This window comes from Acomys minous, assembly GCF_964271855.1.
Source record: "Acomys minous genome assembly, chromosome: 9".
In the NCBI taxonomy this organism is placed as follows: Eukaryota; Metazoa; Chordata; class Mammalia; order Rodentia; family Muridae; genus Acomys; species Acomys minous.
The window spans coordinates 85,118,500-85,140,336 of record NC_140490.1 but is presented as its reverse complement, the minus strand read 5'-3'; the positions used below and the strand labels follow the sequence as shown (position 1 = coordinate 85,140,336).

The following is a 21,837-nucleotide window of genomic DNA, read 5'->3' as shown; positions in this document are numbered from 1 at the left end:
AAAGTTCCTCAAATGCTGGGAAATGGGGTTAGCAGACCTTAAAGCAGTAGAGGCCAAGGGAATCTGAAATTGAAAGAATCATTTAACTTGAAAGGCAGTTATATCCAACCTACCTTGGTTGATCAAACCAAAGCAAGTGCCCATCATCAAAGACTCAGCCCTCTAGAAATTTTAGATGTCAACCAAGCCTCAGGTAACTAAAGTAGAAGGAAAATCACCTAATGCCTTCCTGTCAACATGAATTAACAAAATTATAAAAGCTTTCATTTCATAAGAAATGAAATTAATTTATTTTAGGGCCAAATATGAGAGACAATGGCCCAGGAAGACAAATTCAGATTACGTTAAATACCATGTTTTTTTTTAAATAATAAGAGAACAAAGAAAATAATGGACATAATCACTTCACATACTATATTGTGGAACATCAGATAGGCATATCAGAGACAGGAGAGCTGGGAAATCTGGTATAACTTAGGATGCTGTGTGAATCTTGAGCCTTTGGGTTAGTGGAAGTTAGGGGTCTGCTTGTGTGTTTCAAAAGGATTTACATAATGTTCATAGGAATACTAGCTAATATACAGATGGGTAAAAGATACTATTTACAGTGCTAAAGGCAACTATGAAAATGTTACTGCCATTTTCCAATGGTCCTCCTTTAAAGACAGCCAGGCAGCCTCTTAGAATGCTTAACACACATGTAGCTTTTAGTCTCTAAAATTTACATTCTGTTTCACTTTAGCCCTAGTTTATTAAATATTTTAGTATGCAATCACCGTAATGCTATATATTTCCACGTGTACTTTTCATTTCGTCAATATTTACTGCGTGAATAGTGTGCTAAGCACTAATCCTTAATGTGGATGCCACAGCAGAGAGCAAGACATGGCAAGCTGATGTTTTTGATAATTGTAGTGTAGATATAGAGAATCTTAAGTAACCGTTTGTGGCTTGTAGGAGGATTCTATGATTTCCGCACTGTCAGTGATCACCTACGTGGGACTGAGCCTTTCTCTCGTGTGCCTATTCCTGGCGGTCATGACCTTTCTTCTGTGCCGACCCATCCGGAATACCAGCACCACACTTCATCTGCAGCTCTCCATTTGCCTTTTTCTGGCTGACCTCCTCTTCCTCATAGGAATAAACAGAACTGAGCCTAAGGTTGGTGATTGAGTCAAATTACTTCATTGTCCTAATTGGTCATAGCCATCTTGGCCCGAGCTAGTATGGAGAGAGAGAGAGAGAGAGAGAGAGAGAGAGAGAGAGAGAGAGAGAGAGAGAGAGAGAGAGAGAGAGAGAGAGAGAGTTTCACCAGTAGAGATGTTGTGATGAAATGCAAGGTGAAAATTTCAGTTCCCTTTCTGTGTAGAATGGAAGAAATCTGTATTTGTAGGTTGATCATTTGGAGTCAAGAAGCTGTTTTACACTAATGTTACTCTACAATGTTGTTTTTGTGGATGGTATCTGTGTGTAGTGCATGGAAATAAGTGTATATGTATGAGCAGTTATGTATATGCATTTAGCATTCAGAGCGAAGTATCAGGTGTCTTTTTCTATTTTGTTTTCCTTATTGCCTTGAGACATGGTATCTCAATGAATCAGAAGTTTTTCATTTTGGATAGGATGGATGACCAGAGAGCTTTTGGGACGTATCTGCCTCCCTTTTTCATAATGCTCTGGCTGTAGGCACTTAAATACATACCCAATGTTTATGTGGTTGTTTGGGATTTGAACTCATGAGCTCATGTTTGAAAAGCAAGTACTCTTACTGTGTCATCCTCCCAGCCACGGGTAAGTTTCATATCATCTGTTAATAAAGGTCAAGAAATAGATTTGAAGTATATCAATTTTCACCTACATGAAAAAGATGCATCTATTTTCACTTATACATCATAGTCACCCTTTACACCCAAAGGAGAAAGGTACAATAAACTCTTGGAGGGGAAGTTTATATGGATCAAAGCAGGAGTGCATACAACTTCCTCTCATACTTTGTTAGTCCCGCTACTTGACCATAGCAAACTACAAGGCATACTAGTTAAGGTAGCCTTTGGCACCAGAGTATGTGAGAAAGTAATATCCCACTCTCCACTCTACTGTGGAGAGTGTTCTGTCCATTGTCTAGATCTGGGTAGGGGTTTAAGGTTTACTGCCTGTATTGTCCTTGGCTGGTGCCTTAGTTTGAGTGGGACCCCTGTGCCCAAATCTGCCTATCATAATGTTCTACTTGTAGGCTTCTAGGACCCTCTGGATCCTTCTACTTTGACCATGTCCCCTGGAGGGGGAGACCTGGTGGCACTCAGAGGAAGGACAGCAGGTTACCAAGAAGAGACTTGATACCCTATGAGCAGATACAGGGGGAGGAAATCCCCCTCAGTCACAGTCATAGGGGAGGGGAATAAGGGGAACATGGGAGGGAGGGAAGAATGGGAGGATACAAGGGATGGGATAACCATTGAGATGTAACAAGAATAAATTAATAAAGGAGAAAAAAATGAAAAAAAAAAGGTAGCCCTTGGTTTGGAAGTTCTTGCACTATCTAGCATACTTCAGAATCAGGCACAGGATAGAAGCTTGAAGTCACTCACAATAGATTTGCTGCACAGACACGCAAGTAACTCTAAAACTCTTCATTCTAGTTGCTGTTTCAACTTGTTGAAATGACTTCTCATTTTACTAACGAGAAAAAAAATAATTATTGACTCCTTTTCATGTATACATTTCATCTATATTGTTTTTGTCTGTGTTGTGTGTTTTTTTTTAAGAACACAAACACATTTTATAATAATTATGTTGTGGGTTATATGTTTGAATATGCACCGCAAGACGCATTTGATGATGACTTAACCTAAGATGTAGTAATGGTAATGGTAGGTCTCAACTGCATAGTCGGACATTGGCGATAATTAAGTGAATATTTTAAATTAACCAGCAAAATGTATTTTAATATTTCTAATACCAGAACAATGAACAGCTAAGTGGTTGGTAAGATGTCAATAGCCCTGACTTGATCATCTCGTTCCGTGCGCACATATTGAAATGCGACAGCATGCCGCAGGACCATGCTAAGTTAATATGCGTTCTTTAAAATAAGAAAGGAAGGGTTTGTTTCTGTAATCAGATGTCTAGGATTCAGCTAAAGGAGGAATCAGAGGGTAGTCCTGGCAACACAGCGAGACTGTAATTCAATATAAATACATAAAAATGCAGAAACATGGTGGGCTCTTTCAGGAAGGACTGCTGTGCTGGGCTCACTGCTCACCAGTAGTTCGTTGCTGATATTGCGAGTGGTTTCCGTAAAGAAGGACACATGTTTTCTTCTCACTGTCTTTGTTGTTCTGTCACAAAATGATGTTTGCTTTTTTTTAAAAAAGGTCTTCCCAGAAGTGGCATCTTGAGCTTTGGCTCTCTAGCTTCGGCAAGAAGCTTCAGAAGCTAGGGACATCTGTCCATGAGAACATATCTGGTCTTTGGTATGGTGCTTTGCCTCTAAGAATGAACGGAGGCTAGATCAAGCTGGTTAGCACATGCATTCCCTCTGAATAATATCTTCCTTTGTGGCAAGAGTACTTTAAAGGCGGTTTCTGAACGCACAGCTAGCTGTTATTATCAATGACTACTGAGCTGTGTGGCAGCCCTATGCAGTTGAGCTCTCACAGTTTCTCTCCGAAAAGCAAGTGTCTCATTTCATGGCTCTTGTATACACTTGACACAATAAAATGGAAGAGGGAAGTTTGGTGTTGGGGTTGGGAGGTGGAAGGGGGGGAGTAAGAGCATCATAGCAGATGCTTGTCAGTTTCAGCAATGTCCTGAGGCTGGTGAGTTGTTTTCTTTCTAAACCCCAGTGAGCCTATATCCAGAATTGAATGCTTTAACTCAGAGGAGACTGTTATACAACAGCCTGTCTTCTTCATGTGTGCGTGTTTTTAATATCCTTTCAAACGGTATCATGTCTGGAAGCTCCTTTTCATTTTACTGGCATGATGGTCCAGTGTATAGTAGACCGCATTTTGGTTGTCTATATGTCAGTTGATAGAATGCGGGGTTATTTTTGCCCTTCAGCACTTGTGGAAAAAAGGTAACTACAAATGTTGCTAATAAAATTCACTTAAATAGCAATTTTTATTTCAGACAAGAATTTGTGCTACAGTCAGGACTATGTGTAGTAAATGCCTTCAATTTATTTATAATTTCTGAAAAATGTCAGAGTTTAATTAGATTTTTGATATTCAAATTCAGAAAAAATAATCACTCCTCTGGACACTTTCTCTACACTATCTTAGTTCTGTTGTTCTAGCAGGTTCATAATGCTGTCTTCAGGTTCAGTATATTTATAAGATTGTCTTATGTTTTTTATTTACTGACCATCTATCTCTCTCTCTCTCTCTCTCTCTCTCTATATATATATATATATATATATATATATATATATATATATATATATATATATGGTCCACACGTAGAATTCAGAGGACATCTTTTCAAACTCGATTCTCCTTTTACCATTTGGACTTTATGGGTCAAATTATGGGTGGCATGCTTATAGGTAAACACCGTTACCCCTGAGCCATCTTTTTGGATGAAGTATTCTAATATTCTTCCAACAGTACCTAAAATACTTTTCTCATTTTATGTACATCTCATATCAAGGTTTGCATATATGATTCACATCCCTAAGGTTATAAATGTGCTATCTATTCAGCTTTTTATTATCATTTCAACACTGTATCACGGCCATCACAGTTTCTTCTACCATTTCAGTCATCATTTAATAAGTCAGGACAGGATCTGGGGGTATTTAAAAGCAGTTGATGCTCTGCAGAAAGCCTGGATGTAGTAGACAGCACTCTCATGACAGCACACAGCTGTCTGCAACTCCATTTCCAAAATATCCAATACCCCCTTTTTGCATCTAAAGGTACTAGAAACATACTCATGGAGGCATGAACATGGCTCACATACATACATGGAGGAAAAACACTCATAAACATAAAATGAAAATTATTCTTTCAAATAAGTTAGTTAAATAAGTAGTTAGGCTCTCCAGTGAGTAAAATCAATTGCCACAGAAGTGTAGTGACTTGAAATCAATGCATGAGATCATAAAAAGCTATTCTCTGTTTTCCACACATGCACACTTAATATGATTATAATAATTTAATAATAATAATAATAATAATAATAATAATAATAATAATAATAATAGTGCTAAGGAAATGTTACAGTTCTATCTGAAAAATATTTGTGACATCTGTAGATCAAAAGCCAGCACGCACATTTTAAAACTAAATTTTCTAATATTTATTTCTATTATCATCTTCTTTATGATGTGTAAGTCTGGGTGTCCATCCACTGAAAGTGGTAAAATATCATTACAAGAAAACATTTATTGTATTAATGTAGCACTAAGATAACAGTGATGTTGTTCTCTGAGGGCTTATTATCATTTTCTGTAAAGACAGATCCTGCAATAAAGATTTTATGACCATATATATATATGATATATTAATCTAGGGAGGAAATGTGAAAATAAGACCAAGATGGGAAAAAAGTCAATGAATGTTTTCAAATACCCAGCGTATAAACAATTACAGGTAGATTCCACTGAAGACTTCCAGGAGGCAACAAAGAGCATGTGTCTTAGAGTTCTGTGTAAAGTTTCAGGGCAATGAATCTAAAACCACTTGTGCATAGCAATTTGAGACTTGCTATGGTATCATTTACTCCTTGACACTTTCTGAACTGATCTATCAATTCATGTGGAAAGTAAGTTTCCATGACCAGAAGGGGCTTCCTCAGATTGTATTGTCTCTACTCAAAATGTTCCAGAATCCTGCTGTGATCTATCGCTAACATCCAGTAAAGAGTGTGTGTTGAGAGTTGCTTTGAGTATAGCCTGCATCTGTCCCACAATATCTTTTTTCCCCACTCCTAGGTGTTGTGTTCCATTGTTGCAGCGATGTTGCACTACCTCTACTTGGCTTCATTCATGTGGATGTTTCTTGAAGGGCTACACCTCTTTCTCACCGTGAGGAATCTCAAAGTGGCCAACTATAGCAGCTCAGGCAGATTCAAGAAGAAGTTCATGTATCCTGTAGGCTATGGGATTCCTGCCTTTATTGTTACTGTGTCTGCAATAGCCGGACACAGTAATTATGGAACATACATCCAGTAAGCACAGTGTGTGTCCAAGGAGAAAACCTATAAATTTAACTTTACTATCAAAATATACATTGACCAACTAATCTTCTATAGTTTGGACTGTTCTCCAAATCACCCTGTCTTCTTATTACTTCCTTTTGTCAATCTCAAGAGTTGCTGGTTCTCAGTATCTTGTTTTGATATTGGTGCTTGAGGTAGCAATTATTCTAGCTATAACATAAAAAGTTTGTCACTTGTAGATGCCATTTGCTACCCTTAATTATGATTTTTGATAAAATATTTTTATTTGCTTATTGTTTGTTTGTTTGAGACACAGACTTATGCCTCTCAGGTTGGCCTGGAACTCACTACGTAGCTAAGGAAATTCTTTAGTTCCCCATCTTCCTGGTTCCACCTCCTCAGTGCTGAAATGACAAGGTTTCAGCCCCACATCATTTGTCTAGCAGTGATACTGTGACCCAAGTCTTTGTACATGCAACATGAGCTTTCTCACAGCTTGTTCATATCTTCTGGCCCATGGTTTCTAATTCTTAAAGCCACAGTTTAATAGAAGCCCTCAGTGGTTTTGCTGTTTGATCACATTAAGTATTTTGGTAAGATGAGAACTCCTTTCATGGATGGGGCTATGGACATAAAAAAAAAATTGAACTCAACTTCAGGAAAATAAAGAATGGATAAAGAAATCCCACACTTCCAAATACCATGTACTGTGCTCTCTGGGAACCTCAAACAATAGGTAGAAGTTAAGATTAATCTTCTGAATGACAATAACAGTGAAGATAAAAATACCAGCTATCAAAGCTGGTCTTCTTCTCTTGTGGCTCTCAATATAATTACATGAAGGTAGTTTTTTTTTTATTTCATTGATAGATATATGGAGATGGTTGTACTTCATGCATTTTCCAAAAGTGAAGCTCAAATGAGAGCAAATCAAAATACTCAAGGTCACATTACGAAGAGTTATAGAATATTTAACTTGGAGATATGCCCAGTGTTCAGCTTGGACACTACACTCATCAAAATGATCTTGGAGAATGAATGAAAGACACGATTAGGAGTGGGAAAACGTTTAATAAAGGACCAAATACTAAATAGCTTAGGTTTGCAGACCAAATAGTCTCTTTACCAATCACTTTATACCATACTCCAATGGTGATATGTAAAGTAAGGAGTGAAAATGAGTCCCAGTAAAACTTCATATACAAAATAAGAGTGCTTGACAACTGCATTTGCTGAATGGTTGTAGTCTTCATCCCCAAAACACAATTCATGAGCAGATATTTTTTTGTATCCTAAACATTGGCTATGGCAAATTATAGTTATCAAATTCACAATGCTCTGCCAGAACTCAATTTATACTAAGTTCTACTAGATTTATTGATATTTTCCATGACAAAATGTGACAGTCTTCAAGAAGGAGAGGGTTCTGTACATGAAATATATTTATCTTTTGTTGGTTGATTTAGACTACAATTAACTATTAATTTGATTGTCTCACTATAGCTATAGTGAGTATCATAATATAAGCTTACACCTATTGAATCTTGAGTTTTGCTCCAAAATTTGCATGTATATCATGACATTTAAACTGTGTCATCTACAGTTTGTAGATGAAAAAATTTATGCAGGCCAATAGAAGAACTTTAGAATAAGTGGAGAAGTGTCCATGTTTACAGATAGAAAGAATCAATTTTCCTAAGATATGCATTTTACTCAATGTGTTCTAAATAACTGAAAACATTCCACAAAGTAATCCTGTCAATATTATAGAATTTATTAGAAGTTTATTTGGGGAATGAATAAAACCCAGCATTAATAACTTGAAGCCTTGAAGAAATCACAGCTACTGAGTTTTAAATGTCTTGATTGCTTCTCCAGTTATTGGACGTTTCCCAAGCTTTGATCATTTCCTATTGGAGACTTGGGAAAGCTGATTCTCAGTGCACACAGCTTGTGTCAGACAATAAATTTATATGAACTTCAGCTTGGAAATATTGGTTCCACATTGATTAGATAATATTCTGTGATCTGTATTCAACTATCTTTGTCATATAGTGAGAGAGAATGATAATTTTCATCTTACGTCCACAGCTGCTGGCTCAGCCTGCACAATGGGTTCATCTGGAGCTTTCTGGGGCCAGTGGCAGCTATTATCTTGGTAGGTGACTTTGATTTGTGTGTGTGCCTACATTCAGATAGCCAAGAATAGGATGTGTTATATTTGTTAAAGTGGAAATATGGTAAATACGTGAAGTCAAAGCTCAGTCTGAAAGTCTCTTATTCCTAAATATATAGTCGTATTAATCTGCCCTTCCTAATATGCTCATCTCCCATTAGCTGATTTTTAAATTTATTTATTTTTAAAAATTTTTAATTAATTTATTCTTGTTACATCTCAATGGTTATCCCATCCCTTGTATCCTCCCATTCTTCCCTCCCTCTCATTTTCCCCTTATTCCCCTCCCCTATGACTGTTCCTGAGGGGGATTTCCTCCCCCTGTATATGCTCATTGTTGAGAATTTGACATAAGCATTCAAGGAACCAAGGCTCTATTTATTCTCTCCAACTCTCCTCTCAACTTCACATCCTATTATTTACATACAATAACCAATTAAGAAAACTAGTATATACAGCCTATCCGTAGCCACATGCAAAAAGAAATATTGAGTCTTTTTCCTCTAGTACACATAAAGGCCTCTCATTTCTCATTTGGGTGAAACATCAAGAGTTTCTTCCTCATCCAGGCTGAATTTTTTACTAGGTTGCTCTTGTGTGAGTCTTGGGTGGGTAGCAGCAATGGCTGTGAGTTTATGAGCACAATAAGCATGCCATACTCAGAAGACAGCATTCCCCTTCTGGGGGAATTTCCATCCATCAGCTCTTAGATTCTTTATGGTTTCTCTCCAGCAATTAAAAAAATTAATATGACATTCTATTGTAGGTGTTTTTAAAGTCCTAGATTCATTAATTGATTTTTACTTTTGGAAACTATGGAGTGAGCATCCATCTACTTTGTACAGGATGTGTTTCTGTTTTCTAGAAACTTCTTAATTAATACCTTTTTAATAGGTAAGGAATGAATGGTAGCCATCTTATTTCAAAATGCCCTATTTTGAGTAAATATTACAGAAATTACAACTAGGCATTGAGTCCTGCACACAGTATTTCAGAGAATGTCCGGGAAACTTTATAGAGCCTAAACTGTTTGGAGAATTCTCAGATCCAACACAAGTTGCACTATATGAAAAAAGAATACTTTAATTCATTTTTCCTGCCATCTCCACAGATAAACCTGGCATTCTACTTTCAAGTCATATGGATTTTGAGAAGTAAACTTTCTTCCCTCAATAAAGAAGTTTCTACACTTCAGGACACAAAGTAAGAATGTACCAGAATCAGATGATGCCATTTCAACATTTTTCTAGAAAAGAACTCCCATGATGGAAAATATCATAATGAATCTAGCTCTGGTTCACAGGTAGAGGTCTTGATAGTATGTGTGAATCTCTGGCTTCTAAACCCAGAAAAAAAACAAATAAAACATACAAAGTTACAAATCAAAGTTCTTCATAGTCACCATCTGTTCATAGTCAGGAACAATGAATAGAAAAAGGAAGAAAATTCTAGTTTCAGTTACGCCAGTGCACTCCTTCAATTACATACTGTAAACTTTTTGTTATTTATTGATATAATATAGTTTATGTGAAATCAATACTAAGAGTTTTTCTTAATTTCTTTTCCTGTTGCTGTGACAAAATACACTGACATATATATGATTTTATATATATGAATATATACAACACAGATAAAGGATTATTTTTACCTCACTGGTCTTGAACTGTGTTTAGTTCACAAGTAGAGCTCTAAGTACATGGCCATACATCATCCACAACTGGAAAGAAGATGGTGTGAATGCAGGCGTGTATGCAAATTCCTTTCTACATATCATATAGTGCAGTGTCCTAGCTCGGGGAGATGATACTGCCCACATTGGGTAGGACATTACCCCTACACCAATTAATGTAACAAAGAAAGTTCTTAGTAGACATTATCAGAAGTCAAACTTAATCTCCACATTTCCTCAGAAACGGCCAGTAAGGTGATTATAGGCCACGCAAAGTAGACAATAGAATTGATGCCTTACCAACTCCATTCCTTATTAACTTGTTTTCCCAACATTTCAACTTTAAGCCACTGTATTCTACTTCTTGTTCTCATAGGCTCATGGCTGTCTCATAATAGAAATATATATGCAGTCAAAATCAAAAGCCCCATAGACAATTATTGTTTCAACATATCAAAACACCAAAATTCTGCAAGTGTGAGATGTTATGTTTTTTCTTTTATTCTTCTCCCATATATTACAGACTGATGACAGTTTTGCCTTCCTTCCTTCCTCCCAGTCTCTCCCCACTTCTCCTCTTTCCTCTAGATCCACTGCTCCTACATTTTCTCTCAAAACAAAAACAAAAACAAAAAAGATCAGGTCTCCCAATGATAACCTTCCAACATGGCCTAAAAATTTACAAAAACTAGACACAAACACTCATATCAAGGCTTGAAAAGAAAACTCAGTAGGATAAAAAGAGCCTCAAGAGCAGGCACAAGAATCAGATACAGCCCCAACTCTCCTTGTTGAGAATCCAGCAAACCGACCAAGCTATACAGCCATAAGGTATATGTGGAGGACCTAGATGAGACTCAAACAGGATATTTGCTTCTTGCTTGAATCTCTGTGAGCCTTCGTGAGCACTTGCTTACTTGGTTTAGTTGGTTGTACTTCTAGAAGTCTCCCTCCCCCTCTTCTGAGGGGTTTTCCAGAGCCACCTAGTGTTTGTCTTCAGGTCTCTGCGTCTGCTTTCAACAGGTAACTGGATTATATCCCTCTGATGTCAATTGGACGAGGCACAGATCTATAACTGTAGCAGAATATCATTAGGAATCATTTAACTGAGTTTTTGCCAGTAGTATTTGGTTTTCTCATGGGTCTCTTTACTGTCTTGCCTCTGGCTCTTAGCCATGTATCAGGCAGTATTATTCCTTGGCTCCTTTGTATGCTGTGGACCCCAGTTGGACCAGTCATTGGTTGTCCACTCCCAAAAGCTCTGTACTACCATTACCCCAGCCCATCTTATAGGCAGGACTGATACATTTTAATAAGCAAAGTATTTCCAAAATAAAATAACATAGCACATAAACAACATATAGTTTCTGTCAAGATAATATGGTTTGAAAGCATGATGAACAGCAATTAACTTTGTGGTTATTGTTTTCTTTCAGGGTTATGACATTTAAAGCCATGGTTCAACTATTTGTATTGGGATGCTCTTGGGGCATCGGCCTATTTATAGCCAATGAAGTTGGGAAGACAGTGAGATTGATATTTGCCTATCTGTTCACCATCATCAATGTCCTGCAGGGGGTTTTGATATTTGTGGTACACTGTCTGCTTAATCGCCAGGTAAGACTGCCTTATTTTTCACGAACCCAGCTTCAAAATCTTGTGAACCAGATGATTACATTCTTGGAGTTTCACATTTCAATTTGGAAATTTTCATTTATTTAAGATAGTTTTAAATTTTGACTAGGTAAATAACACATTGTGTTTCATATCTATTCAGCATCTAAGCATACCTCTTAAGGGCTTGCCAAGTTGGGGTGGATATGCTGCATTGATGAAGGGTTTTTTTATTTCCAAATTTTCAACCATGGTGGCTTAAAATTATAAGATTTCTTTCTTGTTCTTGTTATATAAGTGTAACTTGATTGACTTAGTCTTTATGAAATGAAAGTAGCTTCACTTGACAGTGATTTAGGCTGGCAGTATGAATACAATGGGGGAGATTGTCTGGTATCAAATGCGAAAGAGAATTCTACATAAATCACACCTTAGGCCTTAAAGCTTATACATATTAGTTATGGATGTCATCATTTCTACACTCTTCTGTTATATGCTGGCCTCTAGACATCTAAGTTTGGGGTAATTAAAGGCATAGGTGTCAATTTCCGAATTTATGTTGTTGGCTGGATGTTTTGTGATTTGGTTTCTGTTTGCTCTCTTGTCTTCTGGCCTCTGTGGCATGAGCTCTTTGCAGATAGTGTTGTCTCTGGTAGAGAGGAGAGTCCTAGCCCCAGTTGGAGGCTGAGGAAAGGCAATTATGAGGGCACAGATGGGTGACAATGTGGGGAGATACTGAGACAGTGAAAGAGTAGGGGAGTTTGGCCAGCAGTCATCCTACCTGATACTCCCCTAGTCTGATTGGTGTCTGGTAAGTAGGTAGTCTCCTCCACATCAGTTGAGAGCTTTGTCAAATCATACCTTTGACCTGGGAGGGCTAGGAAGTGTTAGGGTTAGGAAGGTTCAAGACTTAGGGATATGATGGGAGAATGATGAAATAGTGAGATGGTTGGAGAGTTTGATGGTCTGGCAGTCTACCTGGATTTCTCCCAGTCTGATCTACAGCAGTGCAGGGCATCTCTGCCCCTATTGGAGACTTGGGGCACAGCAACTAAGAGGCCTGCGGGCCTGGGGATAGGGTGTTGGGACACCTGGATAGTGAGAGTAGGGAATATTGGGAAGTGGGCAGCCTACCTAGAATTTTCCCAGTCTGTGAGGTCTCTAGTTGGGTTGTAAGTCTTCGTGCCAGGCTGGTATCTGGCATAGGTCAAAGAATCTGTGCCCTAATTAGCAGTGTGGGCATGTTGATTAGGATGGTGGGGTACTGGGTATAGGGTGAACAGAGTCCAAATTGAGTGTAGAGCTTTGTGGGATGACAGCATATCTGTACTTCTCCCAGTCCGCTTGGTCCCTGGTTGAGCAGAAAATCTTGGTACCATTTCTAGGCTGGACTTATCTCAGTATGTGAGGTCTCTATCAAAGCAGGTAGTTTCTGTGACCATGTGGTCTGTGGTAGTACAGGGGGTCTCCACTCATGTTGGTGGCTGGCATATGATGACAGGGAGTGCTGGGGTACTGGGGATAGGGCTGGCAGAGGATCACAGTAGGGGAGTTTGACAGGGAGTATCCTACCTGGATTTCTCCCAGTTGGCATGGTCTCTAGTAGAGCAAGGAAGCTATACCCCTGTTGGGGGGTAGGACACAGTAAGTAGTAGGGAAAGGGGCTGGGAATAGGGTGAGAAAACTCAGAGATAGTGAGCTGAACGAGTGTGAAAGTTGTGGGAAGTGTTTTTTCCCCAATCTGTGCTGTCTGTAGAAGAGTGGAAAAAAAATCTCTGTCCCGTGGTTGGTTTTGGTATCACAGGGAAGTCTCCATCCAGTTGGAATCTGGGTTATGGCAATTAGGAAGGTGGATTACTGTGTACAGGGTGGGAAGAGGCTGAGAGTGGAGGAGTTTGGTGGGTAGGCAGTCTACCTGGACTTCTCCCAGTCAGCTTGGTCTCTGGGTAGAACAGGGAACATGGGAAATAATCAAGTAGGATTAGGGATAGGGTTGGGGAATGATGAAATAGTGAAAGAGCATGGAAGGTCTGTGTTAGGACAGCGTACCTGTACCTCTCCTAGTCTATGCGGCCTCTAGTAGAACTGGAAGTCTATGGCCCTTTTGGAAGCTAGGGTACAACAAGTAGGGTACAGGACTCGGGGATAGGGTAGGGAGATGTTGACATAGTGAGTGTGTGTGTTTAGGGGAAGGACAGCCTATCTGGACTTCTCCCATCCTGTTAGGTCTCTAGTAGAGTGAGGCATCTCTTCACTAGCCTCTCAAATCTTATTTTTAATACAGGAGCAGATCATTGTATACTGTCATGTACCATTTTAAATATTACTTTCATTAGATTCAGACTCTACTACATAAATTAGAGGTTAAAATGGATTTTTCATTGAGTTTTTGTAAGAGTTAAATGTTTGTTGCATATTAAATGCCTCACATATATCTATTGTTCAGTCAATTTTGGCCACTATCTTCATAGTCTCATCATCTTTTCCATCATCATCATCATCATCATCACCACTATCATCCTCTAGTCATCATCATGCTTACTATCAATCACTATCACACCCATCATCATAGTGATTATCATCACCACAATATCTCCTTAATTATTATCATCACGCACACCATCATTATCATTACCATCAACATTGTCACTCTGATTACTATTGTCACTAATATATCCTTTATCATACTTATTACCACCACTATCACCATAATTATCATCATCATCTTATATATTATGTCATTCTCTTCACTGTTGCCATAAATCATCATACTATGGTCACTATGATATTTATTACCACCATCAGTAATCAATATCACTATCATCCTCATTCTTCTTCTTCTTCTTCTTCTTCTTCTTCTTCTTCTTCTTCTTCTTCTTCTTCTTGTTCTTCTTCTTCTTGTTCTTCTTCTTCTTGTTCTTCTTGTTCTTCTTGTTCTTGTTCTTGTTCTTGGTCTTGGTCTTGGTCTTGTTCTTCTTCTTGTTCTTCTTCTCGTTCTTCTTCTCGTTCTTCTTCTTCTTCTTCTTCTTCTTCTTCTTCTTCTTCTTCTTCTTCTTCTTCTTCTTCTTCTTCTTCTTCACCACCATAATCACCCATTTATCACTGTCATCATAACATATAATCATCATATTCAACAATATCAACCTTATTGTGACTATTAGCATTATTTTCATTATCATCACTATTCTCATGATTACCAGCGTGACTATCCTTCTCATCTTTATCTTTATTATCATTGCTACCATCACATTCAACGGTATCAGAACCATAAATTTAAAATAATCACCACCATTTATATAATTATAATATGCATCACAATTACAACCAGCAATGTCATCACATCCTTATGGTATTTAGCAAAGATACCTTTTTTTAATGGATGAAAAATTGAATTTAAATATGATTAATGAGATCAAATATGTCGAAATATACAGAAAAACAATGAGTGTGATAGAGAGTAACATTTGGCCTTGGTATCTTTTGGTCCCATATTAGATATATTTCCTTCTCTTGAACTAAATTCAGAGTCTGACCCATTGTTAATTCCCAGGTGCGAATGGAATATAAGAAGTGGTTTCATAGGATGCAGAAAGGGGTTAAAATGGAAAGCACTGAGGTGTCTCATTCTACTACCAACACCAAAATGGTAAGATAAGCTCCCCAGGAGGGCTGTCTATGACCTGATCCAGATTCTCATGAAAACGTGAATTTTTTGTTGTTGTTCCTTGATAAAGGAAATTAAAAATCTGGCTTACAATATTCAACCACAGCTTCCACATTTGACACATAAATGCTTCTCTTAATGCCTTAGTTTCTTCTTGCCTTGCTCCCTTTATCACACCCCTTCCACATCCCATCTTCTCTATCTACTCCACTCAAATCTTTATTTTTCCTCAATATCCATTCCTCTATGTCTCCTCTCCCTTTTAATATCCTTTATCTTTTTTCCTTAGTATCAAATTATGAGTATATATCCACTTCACAAGACTCAAGTCAGTATTTATTAGATATAACTAATGTAAAAAATATGAAAAAAGCACACAATGCTTCAGCCTATTGTAATACTAGTGATACTACTGAGTTTTGTAGTGGAGTTCAGAATTGAGAGATTTGCTTTGCCTCTTTTGATAAACAAGAGATAACTAATCTTCCTTTTCTTTACTGAGGCCTGGACCACTCTCTGCTATGCCCTTCATTCCCCATGAGGATATGGCTTTCCTATGTTCACATCCCTCACTATCAATTGCTTTCTCATGTGATCATTTCATTCCCTGAAGCTATAGGAATTTGTCCATAGACTCTATGAATAAAGATTGTTTCCAAGTAATATGATCACCTAATAAATTTTATTCATAACATAGGACTCTTCTTAAGATGGTTCCTGTTTCTAGCTAATTGGGGATTTGATGAGCCATGAAACTGAGTTCTTATCTTGTGCTAACTTTATGTGCAGGAAGAGTTACACTCAGACCCACTCCTCTACCATATCTGCAAGACTAAAAACTGTGTAATTGTGGGCTGGGGAGATAGTAGAATTAGTATATTGTTTGCCCTGCAAACATGCGGTTCAATTTCAATCTCTGGCATTTATTAAAGAAAAAAAAAGAAAGCATGGTCCATGCTTTTAATCTCAGCACTGGCCAGATAGAAATGAAGGATCCTTTGAGCTCCATGGACAGCTGGTTTAGATAAACTGTGAATGACTGATCAGTTAAAGACTCTGATAAAAATGAATGGCATTTGATAAACTGGTGGCTGTCCTCTTCCCCTCATTTGTGTGTATATCCATGTACAAATGCACCCATACAAATATCTGGGTGCACAAACATAAAGTTGAATAACTGTAGCTACTGCAATATAATTATCAGTTTCCAACACCTTCTCTAGCTTGGCTTATGATTGTACTATCTTGTTCCCATGAAGTTTATTTTGAAAGTACCATAATGAAGCTCTCTGAGAATTATACGTATATAAAGACTTGAAGGTGGTATATGATAAAATACCATCTCAGAGGACAATGATTAGACTGAGCAATTTACAGGGAGGCCACTGATTCTTAAATGCCGAGAGTCTTGCTGCTGTGCTCATCTTTCCTTCTCCCTGTAAAAATAAGATTCATTGTGAGATTTCTACCATACAAGTAAGATGTAAAATCAAATCCTGTATCTATTTACCATGTGTCTTGCCCTAGCCATTTTATTCTGTATTAATCATTAACTGTTATCCAATATTCAAATCCACATCTTTCTTTCCATTGTGATAACCTCTTTGTATGTAGTACATTTCACTGAAACAAATATCTTTGATCTCTATTCATTTTTCTTTTCATTAAAATAGTATTTATTTAGTGTAAATGGTTGTTTTTCCTGAATACTTGGTGCCCATAAAAGACAGAAAAAGGCATCAGATCCTTTGGAACTGGAATTAGAGGCAGCTATAAACCACCATGTTATGTAATAAATTGAATTCAGGTTCTCAAAAGAGCATCCATTGCTCTTAAGTGCTGAACTGTCTCCCCAGGGTCTCCATATTTTTTTCTAAATGTGTGAGGTTTTTTGTGGCTCAATAATACTCCATATATATGCAAAATATATTTTCTTTATTAATCTGACAGTAAGTATTTCTGTAGATTCCATGTCTTATAGTGAGAAATGAAATATTAAACATTCTTAGACAGGTATCTTTGTAATATCTTAATGATAAACCTTTGAGATAAAATTTATGCTTCTGTGGTTACTGGGTGTCCTAGTTCACTTTCCATTGCTGTGATAAGACATCATGACCAAGGTAACTCCATTTTAAAAAGGTATCTTTGCTAAATACCATAAGGATGTGTGTGTGTGTGTGTGTGTGTGTGTGTGTGTGTGTGTGTGTGTGTGTGTGTGTGAACGTGTGTACATACACTGCCAAGCCATAGTGTATGTTTGACAATTAGAGGACAACTTTCAGTAGTTGGTTCTCTTCCACCACATGAGTCCAAAGGTGAACTCAGGTGCCTGACAACACAAGCCTTTATCTGCTCAGCAATCGTCACATCACAACATGTTTTTAAAACTTCTACAATCAACTTTAATGTGTCTTCTCTCTTTCTTACTTTGGTTTCCTAAGTTTTCTAATATTAGTCCACCTCTATTTTCTTTCTTAGCACTTTTTCACTACACAGAAATCACATTGAATACTGTGATGTAGAATTGTATTCTTGTAAGTTTAATTTAATATACTTAATAAATAATACTTAAACTATTTGAAATTAAAAACTACTAATTTCTGTGTATGAATAAATTTACCTACCCAAAAAAGATTTAATAATTTTTATTTTCAATTTATTTCTATCATACGTATTTCTAAAATTTATATATTTCTTAGAAGAGTGTTCTAAAACTCCAGCCACAATGACTTATGTTGTCAAGAAACTATGTTACAAATATACACGATGATTACACAGGATCATAACATGTGTACAATGTACACACAGGCAAATATTTTTTGAAATAAGACTTAGGCTAGTGTCTTAGTTTGGGTTTTATTGTTGTGAAGAGACATCACAACAATGGTTACTCTTATGTGGAAATCATTTAATTAAAGTTTTATAGGTTTAGTCCATTATCATCATGGCAAGAAGTATGACAATGTGCAGGCAGACATGGTTCTGGAGGAGCCAAAATGTCTACCTCTTGATCTGTAGTTAACAGGAGACTCTGTGGCACCTTGGTCAAAGTTTGAGTATTTATCACCTCAAAGCCTACTTCCACTTTGTCGCGCCTCCTCCAACAAGGTCACATCTATTTAAACAAGGCCACTCCTCCAAATAGTGCCACTCCATATGGCCAAGCTTTCAAACACATGAGTCTATGAGGGCTATAATTATTCAAACCACCATAAGCTTCTACTCCCCGGCCCCCAAAACGCTTGTAGCCATAACATAATACAGAAATGTGTTCAGTCCAAATTCAGAAGTTCCAAGAGTTTATCATAGTCTCAACAATGTTTAAAAATCCAAAGATCATAGTCTCTTCTGAGATTCATGAAATATCTAAATTGTAATCCCCTATAAAATTGAAATAAAAAACCATCACATTCTTCCGATATCTAATAGCATAGGATATACCTTACAATTTCGATACATAGAGAAAGGAGCATACTTTTATGAGTAATTGCCACTAGAATATTCTATTACTAGAGCCTCTAGTCACCCAGCCATGGGTTTTGGATCAAAGTTAGGGAAGTGGGCATGAATATTCTGCCTGTAAAGCAGGCATCAAATCTAATAAAAAGCATCAGCTATACCATAACATTCACATCACTATTGCATCATTGTGCATACTGTATTAGGCAGGGCTATCTAGAATAACAGAATTTATAGAATGAATAAAAAGTATTTATTAAAATGACTCACAGGCTATGATCCAGCTAATCCAATAATGGCTGTCAATGGATGTGAAGTCCAGAAATACAGTAGTTGCTCAGTCCATGAGGAGTTCATCTGGTTTTCATCATATGCTGAAATACTGAAGAACTAAGCTTTATAGACAGAGGAGGAATGGACTTGCTAAGAGAACTCAGGTAGTACTGTAGGCTCAATTTTCAGTACAGATGAGACTTGATAGGCAAATGTCAGATGTTAGGGAGGAGGCCTCCCATTTCTGAGGATTAAGAGAGGGAGGGAGAGGAATTGAGGGAGGGAGGGTGGGATAGGGAGATGATGAGGGAGGGGACTACAATAAAAAGAAGAGAACAAGAAGCTAAAGAGCAAAAGCTTCTTTCTTTTATGTACTTAGATAGGCTTCCCGTAGATTATATGGTCCAGATTAGAGGTGGGTTATCCCAGATCAAAAGATCTGATTAAAGGTGTGTCTTCATGCCTCAAGATCTAGATTAAAACTAGATCTTCCAAGATCAAATTAAGCAAAACTCTCTTACAAGGGTGCCATATTTTTAGTTCATTTAAGTTGTAGTCAAATAGAAATCCAAAAATTACCATCACACATATCTGGACTGGCAGGTCACCATGACATCAGGCAAAGTCAAGGGATGGCTTTTATCCTCAGTAGCCTGCACATTTCCCTGCGTATGTCTGCCTCTTGAGTACAGGTGTGTGCCACCACTGTTAAGACCATAAATTTTAAAACAGTGTTTGGTTTTTTGTTTGTTTTGGTGTGTGTATGCTTCCATATGAGCATGTGTTCCCATGACTCTACAGTCATGCACATGCACATGTTGAACATGTGAAAGCCAAAAGAGGGCATCAAGTGACCGCTACTTTTCTTCTGATGTTATTCTTGATGAAGGGTCTCTATAGGAAGTGAGTACTCATAATTTCTTGCTGTGGCAGTAGAGAATACGCACAAGAAATTACCCTATCTTTGTCCTACAATCATAAGGACATCAATGGTGCTGGGTTCTAAACATCTATCCTTATGATGGCACAGAAAACATTCTTTACTTCTCAGCCATCATTCAGGACAAGATGATGTATTTTGAATCATACACAAACATAGTCTACATTTTAAATTCTTTTTCTCGGTACCAAATTATGGACTCTAAGGAAAATGTTTTCATTTCTTCTCACATATAAAATCTCACCAGCACTTCTGAGTGTTGCAGCCACTGAGGAACAGAAACAGAAACAGTTATTCCACTATCATGAAGTCAGATCCAGCTCTCTTTTCTGAGAGAGGTGGCAATGCACAAGGAAGTAGAGGAGGGAATCCTCTCCATAATTTGTGATACTGCAAAACAGACAAAAGGCAAGACTGGCACTGGTTATCTGCCCATACTCATGTCTGCCCTCAAGATGACTCACCCACAGCTTCTACATCAAGGGCTAGGTCTACTATGCTGGTGAGGTGCAGACCTCACACTATTATGTAATTTAAGAATCTATAGGTATCCAAGGGATTTATTTGCCTTAATTGGGATTTTGAATGAACTTACTTATCTTGTATCAATCATATTTTACATTGAGTTTTATATCTTCTATTTAGTTTTAAATTATTGTTATTATTATTAGTTTATATTCATTATGTGTATCCTTGTCATGTTGTATGATCACATATGTGCCCATATGGTTATCCACAAGGAGGCTGGTGTCATGCTTTCTCACTCTGTATATTATTGCCTTGACACAGGGTGTCTCTCTGAACACGGACCTCCTCAGCCAGACAGGAAGCACGAACAGTCCTTCTGTCCCCACCCTTCAGACTGATGGAGTTGCAAGTGTATGTTCAGCCATAACCATGTCTTACATAGGTTCTGAGGATGTGAACTCAAGTACTCATGTATACTGGAGTGGAAATGTTCACCACTGAGTAAGGTCCCCAATACCAATGTAGTGTATCTTCACTTGTACTTTGCCATGCATAGGAGACCACCTTGGCAGACCGGATAAACAACAACAACAGTTGCACACTCCATGGTCATTTCATTGTAATCTCTTTTTGAAAGAGTTACTTATCTTCTTTGCCTCATATATCATTTTATATTTCTCTTTTTCACTTTTTATGTAAATAACCATTAGTAGGTTTCTTGTCTTAACATTATAGATCACTGTTTCCTTTTCAATTAACCTTTATCTATTAGTATTCGCTTCTTATATAATATATATCATTCGTGTATTTTTAAATTATTTCTTTTAATTTTGAAGTTCAATATAATTACATCATTTCAACATTTTCGTTTTCCTTTTATTCCTCATAAGTCTTCTGTATACCTCTCCATGGGCTTTCAAATTTATGGCATATATATATATATATATATATATATATATATATATATATATATTGTGTGTGTGTGTACTTAAATGCATAAATACAATTTCCTAAGCTCTTGTAACAGAGGCAACAGGCAACAGTAGACATCATTAACATGAACAGGGGAAAGCCCACAAGGCTCAGCCTTATACAAAAAATCAGAAGGAACTGAGGAATGCTGATTGGGAGGAATAGTCTTCCGCAGGGAAAAGCATATCAATTGAGTATCCAGTACACACACACACACACACACACACACACACACACACACACACACACACACACATATATATAGTCTGTATGGTTTTTAGCAAGTCCTAAAGTGATCACATCTTTCTGGGAATATGTTCTACATGGTCATTCTGTGTTCTGAATATGGCCTGTTGCATAGCTCAGGGCTGATGTGTTTAATTCTATCATTTTGCATTCATTGTAATTTGCTTCGCTGTAGTATACAACACTTTATT

At 37.4% G+C, this 21,837-nt stretch overlaps 1 protein-coding gene across 1 annotated transcript in view; it reads left to right on the top strand.

Moving 5' to 3' along the window:
- ADGRE3 (adhesion G protein-coupled receptor E3) overlaps positions 1-21,079 on the top strand; it is a 47,761-nt gene extending 26,682 nt beyond the window's left edge. Inside the window, exons 11-17 of the mRNA XM_084794818.1 lie at positions 958-1,161; positions 5,936-6,171; positions 8,254-8,320; positions 9,450-9,541; positions 11,444-11,624; positions 15,172-15,267; positions 20,750-21,079. Coding sequence (XP_084650944.1) covers positions 958-1,161; positions 5,936-6,171; positions 8,254-8,320; positions 9,450-9,541; positions 11,444-11,624; positions 15,172-15,267; positions 20,750-20,929 — 1,056 coding nt within the window. The 3' untranslated portion in view covers positions 20,930-21,079. The remainder of the gene's footprint in view (positions 1-957; positions 1,162-5,935; positions 6,172-8,253; positions 8,321-9,449; positions 9,542-11,443; positions 11,625-15,171; positions 15,268-20,749) is intronic.
- Positions 21,080-21,837: the final 758 nt, after the last annotated feature.